The sequence below is a fragment of the Antechinus flavipes genome, chromosome 1 (assembly GCF_016432865.1).
Source record: "Antechinus flavipes isolate AdamAnt ecotype Samford, QLD, Australia chromosome 1, AdamAnt_v2, whole genome shotgun sequence".
In the NCBI taxonomy this organism is placed as follows: Eukaryota; Metazoa; Chordata; class Mammalia; order Dasyuromorphia; family Dasyuridae; genus Antechinus; species Antechinus flavipes.
Genome location: NC_067398.1, coordinates 455971365 through 455975825, shown reverse-complemented (window position 1 = coordinate 455975825; position 4461 = coordinate 455971365). Strand labels below are relative to the sequence as shown.

At 43.9% G+C, this 4461-nt stretch overlaps 1 protein-coding gene across 1 annotated transcript; it reads left to right on the top strand.

Moving 5' to 3' along the window:
• The first annotated feature begins 2460 nt into the window (after positions 1-2460).
• Positions 2461-4018, top strand: RRS1 (ribosome biogenesis regulator 1 homolog). Its single transcript, XM_051970104.1, has one exon. The coding sequence runs from the start codon at positions 2540-2542 to the stop codon at positions 3626-3628; it is 1089 nt and encodes a 362-aa protein (XP_051826064.1). The 5' UTR covers positions 2461-2539; the 3' UTR covers positions 3629-4018.
• Positions 4019-4461: the final 443 nt, after the last annotated feature.

Below are 4461 nucleotides of genomic sequence, written 5' to 3'. Positions count from 1 at the left end.
TGCATAGGGAAAATGATCTACCCGATTTATTAGGGGTTCTTCTTGCATTTTCTTCACACTGATCTAATGTCAGTGGAATATTCAGTATGTCCATTTGTCATTTTTCCTTACTGCTATGCAAATGGACTATCTGTTTTTCTGATGATATATTTCTCTCATTACATCCTTTATTTCAATATTCCTACACTATATCCAATCTCTGGTCAAGTCTTGTCAATTTTTACCTTCATCACATCTCTCATATATGTCCTCTTTCTTCTGACGCTGCCTGGACCACCATGATGCAAGCTCTATGCCATCACCTTACATCTAGACTATTGATGTTCAGTCATTTTCAGTTATGTTCAACTCTTTATGGCTCAGCTTGGGATTTTCTTGACAAAGATGCTGGATTATTTGCTATGTCCTTTTCCAACTCATCTTCTAGATGAGGAAACTGATATAAATAGGGTCACACAACTAGTAAGGGTTTGAGACCAGATTTAAACTTTTACAGATGAGAAAATTGAAACACAACTTGACTTGGCTAGAGAGTGTGAGGCATCAATGATAGAAAAATAAAAACAAAACAACCTCAAGGATTATATATTCTGTAGAGGAGTGAGAAAGGAAAATAGGTACAAATATAAGTAAATACAAGAATTTTAAGAAAATGCCTTATGTAAGAGATAGCCCCAAACCTAAACTTTAAAGAGCAGCAAAAACTCTAAGATGTGAAGGAGAAGAAGGAGTATTTTCTAAATCTAAGCATAAAAGCAAGGCGATAGGAAATGAACTATCATGTAGGAGGAGAATTAAGTAGCAGACCAAATTGTCTGGAATGTAAAGTTTATGAAACAAGTCTTCTCGTCCCCAAGCCATCTTCCAACCCTTCACTGAATAGGCTAACCTATTCTGAATTATCTCCAATTTATCAATACCCTTCATGATCAATACCCAGAAGTGAAAACAATCTGACTTTTCATGTTCACAACTTTGGGGTTTTCTTTGACTCTTCCCTCCAATTCACTTCCTTTACCAGGTTACTTACCTGAAACAGTTTTCACATTCTTCCCTTCTTGCAATTCCCACTAACCAGCAACTGCCTAGCTAACTGCAATAGATTCCCTCTCTAATAAATCCTTTGTTATTGCCAAACATATTTCTTGTGCAAAGAGCTATTTATGTCATTCCTCCATCATAAAACCCTTTGATAGCTCCCTATTTCCAACTGAACAAATATCCATCTCCTTATCTTGACATTCAAGTTCCTTACAACTTATATAGTTATCATTAATAAACTCCCATATATTCATGCTCCAGATAAACTCTATTTTTCACTGTCTTCCAGAGTTCTTGTACTCTGTCTCTTACAAGTCCTGAACTATCCCGTATCTTGCTTTATATTTTATATTTGAAATTCTTCTCACCTAACTACCCTCAAAAGTCCAGTTCAAAGGTGAACCCCACCACCACATTTTGTCCTTCCTCTCTTCAGGTAATCCAAATCCCCTCAGATCTGACAAAATATCTTATTTATACATCTTTAACACAACGACATATCATTTTGTTTATGGTTATTCATTTACTATATCCCCACCCCTCCTACCCCCTGGACTAAATGTCCCACCAAGGACAGAGCTATTATCTTGATTTTTTAAATCTAAAAATCATTCTCTCTTCTAGTACCCACTACTGTTTCTCACACAGCGAGTGTTTAGTGTTCCTTGCCAGAATCATGGATCTTTATTGATAACCTAAGCAAATTCTTTGGTTCAATTTGGGATCAAGAGCTGGAGGTAAAAAAGCACTTAGCACAGTGCCTGGCATATATCAAGACCTGCTTGCTTCCTTCCCCAAATCATTTTTCACAAAGTGTCTTTTCCAGGTAAAAAAAAATCAAGTTAAGTATTTTTTTAATTTAAATTTTAAAAATTTATTTCAATTTTTTCATCCCTCTTAACTCAAAGTTTCTTAAACCGAAGGTGGAGACCCCATATGAGGTCTCGCAACTAAGGGTGGGGGCTCACGAAATTATGATTTATTATCAATAAGCGTTTGATTTATATATTTATTTTATAGCTAGATATAGATATATATCTGCGGTCGTCTAAAAATTTCTCGGGAGAAAAGAGTCCCCGAGTGGAATAAGTTTAAGAAACCCTGCTCTAATTTATAAAGTGGCGAGATAAAAACCTGATCAGATTCCAGAATGTTAGTTTGAAATTCAAACTCTGTCCTAGCTCTTAACTCGCCGAGAGCCGGGAAGCATGCATGGCATTCTGGGATCCGTAGTTCTAGCCGGGTCGCTGGGACTTGCAGTCCCACAATGAGGATACCTCTTGACAACCCTCAACAAATCTGAAAGCGGTCTCCGGCTATCTTGTCCAATAAATACAACAATGCTGCCCCCTGAAGGTCGTGTCCCAGTACGACGGTGCCTGGGACTTCCCCTTTGGCACCGGAAGGAGAACTTTTTGACTTCCGGAAGAGCGTACGCGGAACTGCACGTGGTCCGTGTGCTAGTGGTTTCCTCAGCTACGGGTCCCTGTGTTTAGCCATGGGGGTCCGCAGCGCGGAAGAGTTGCTTGCCCGGGCCGAGCAGGCTGAGGCGGAGAAGCTGCGGCTCATCACGGTGCACAAGGACTTAGAGCTCGAATTCGACCTGGGCAACCTGCTGGCCACTGACAGGAATCCCCCGACGGGTTTGCGGCAGCGGAGCGGACCGGAGCTGGAGGCGCAGCTGCTGGGGTTGGCCCGCGACAATGTGCAGCTGCTTATCAACCAGCTGTGGCAGCTCCCCACGGAGCGCGTGGAGGAGGCGGTGGTGGCCAACCTCCCCGAGCCCAGCCTGCGGCTGCCCCGCGAAAAGCCGCTTCCCAAGCCGCGGCCGCTCACCCGCTGGCAGCAGTTCGCGCAGCTGAAGGGCATCCGACCGCGAAAGAAGACCAGCCTGGTGTGGGACGAGGTGAGCAAGCAGTGGCGGCGGCGCTGGGGCTACCAGCGGGCCCGCGACGACACCAAGGAATGGCTGATAGAGGTGCCAGGCAGCGCTGACCCCAACGAAGACCAGTTTGCCAAGAGGCAGCAGGCCAAGAAGGAGCGCGTGGCTAAGAACGAGCTGAACCGGCTTCGTAATATCGCCCGCGCCCACAAGGTGCAGCTCCCCAGTCAGGGAGGGATGCACCCCACTGGCTACCAGAGCCGAGCCGAGCTGGGCAAAGCCATGCAAGTGGCCAAGGTCTCCACCGCCTCCGTGGGGCGCTTCCAGGAGCGGCTGCCGAAGGAGAAGCCGTCCCGGGGCCCGGGCAAGAAGCGCCACTTCCAGCCCAACATCGGAGACTTTGCTGCCGAAAAGAAGAGTCAGCTGGAGCTGATCAGGGTCATGAACAGCAAAAAGCCCAAAATGGACGTGACCCGGGCGACCAACAAGCAGATGAGGGAGGAGGACCGGGAAGAAGCTGCTAAGAGGAAAATGGCCAGGGGGGGCAACAGAAAGGGCCATGGGGGCAAGCGAAAAGGGCGACCTCCGGGTCTAGGGGGAAAGGGGAAAGGAGGACCATCAGGCCCGGGAAACAAGCGAAAAGGGGGACCGCCTGGTGTGGGTGGCAAAAAAGGACAGCGTCCGGGAGGGAAGAGGAGGAAGTGATGAATTTTCCTCAAGTATGTTCAATCACTGAACAGTATTGGTAGTGCCTTGAGTTCGGGACTCCAGTGAGATCCAGTCTGGAATCTGGTGCTCTTTGGTTAAGCACCTAACTCGGAGACCCGAAATTTAAATGCTTTGGACTTTGAGAAAGTTGAATGGGGGACAGTAATCAAGGAATTTTTTGTGGAGGAGTTGAAACTCAAGCCTAGTTTGAAATGTTTTTCGGGACTCGAAAACTTAAACTGCTTGTAACTTTTGGAGGAGGGGATTGTTGAGTAAGATATGAATATATTTCAGATTCTTGGCAAAAAATTTAATTTTGTGAGTTCAGAATTGAGTTTAAAAGTAACCAGTTGTAAAGATTAATAAATGTTGGGTTTCTATTCAAAATTGTCTATGTATTTGTGAGCTTGTAGCTTTAAAAATATGGTGTAGCATTCTGAGCTTGCCACCTAAAAACAGCAGCCTGCAGTCATCTGCTGGATTTTTATGAAAAGGAAATATAGCATAACTTCCAGATGAGTTTGATATAGTTGTCTTTGGGGAAATACCTAAAACTAGAAAAACATGAGGTTATGTTTTGAGTCTACAGTGATTAATTGTACATAGATACCACATAAGTTTTAAACTTACAAACTCCTAGGAAGAACTTGTGAAAAAATTTTTAATTAGAATATTTCCCCTAGTTGTTGGGATTTGAATACTAATGAGTATGACTAATGATAGCTGACTTAGGGTTCTTGTCCCTAAAGGCCTCCTGTTATATTACCTTGACCATTTTGTAAAATCTACTTTTTAATTACTTAGCATGGTATCCCTAAGTGATAGATATT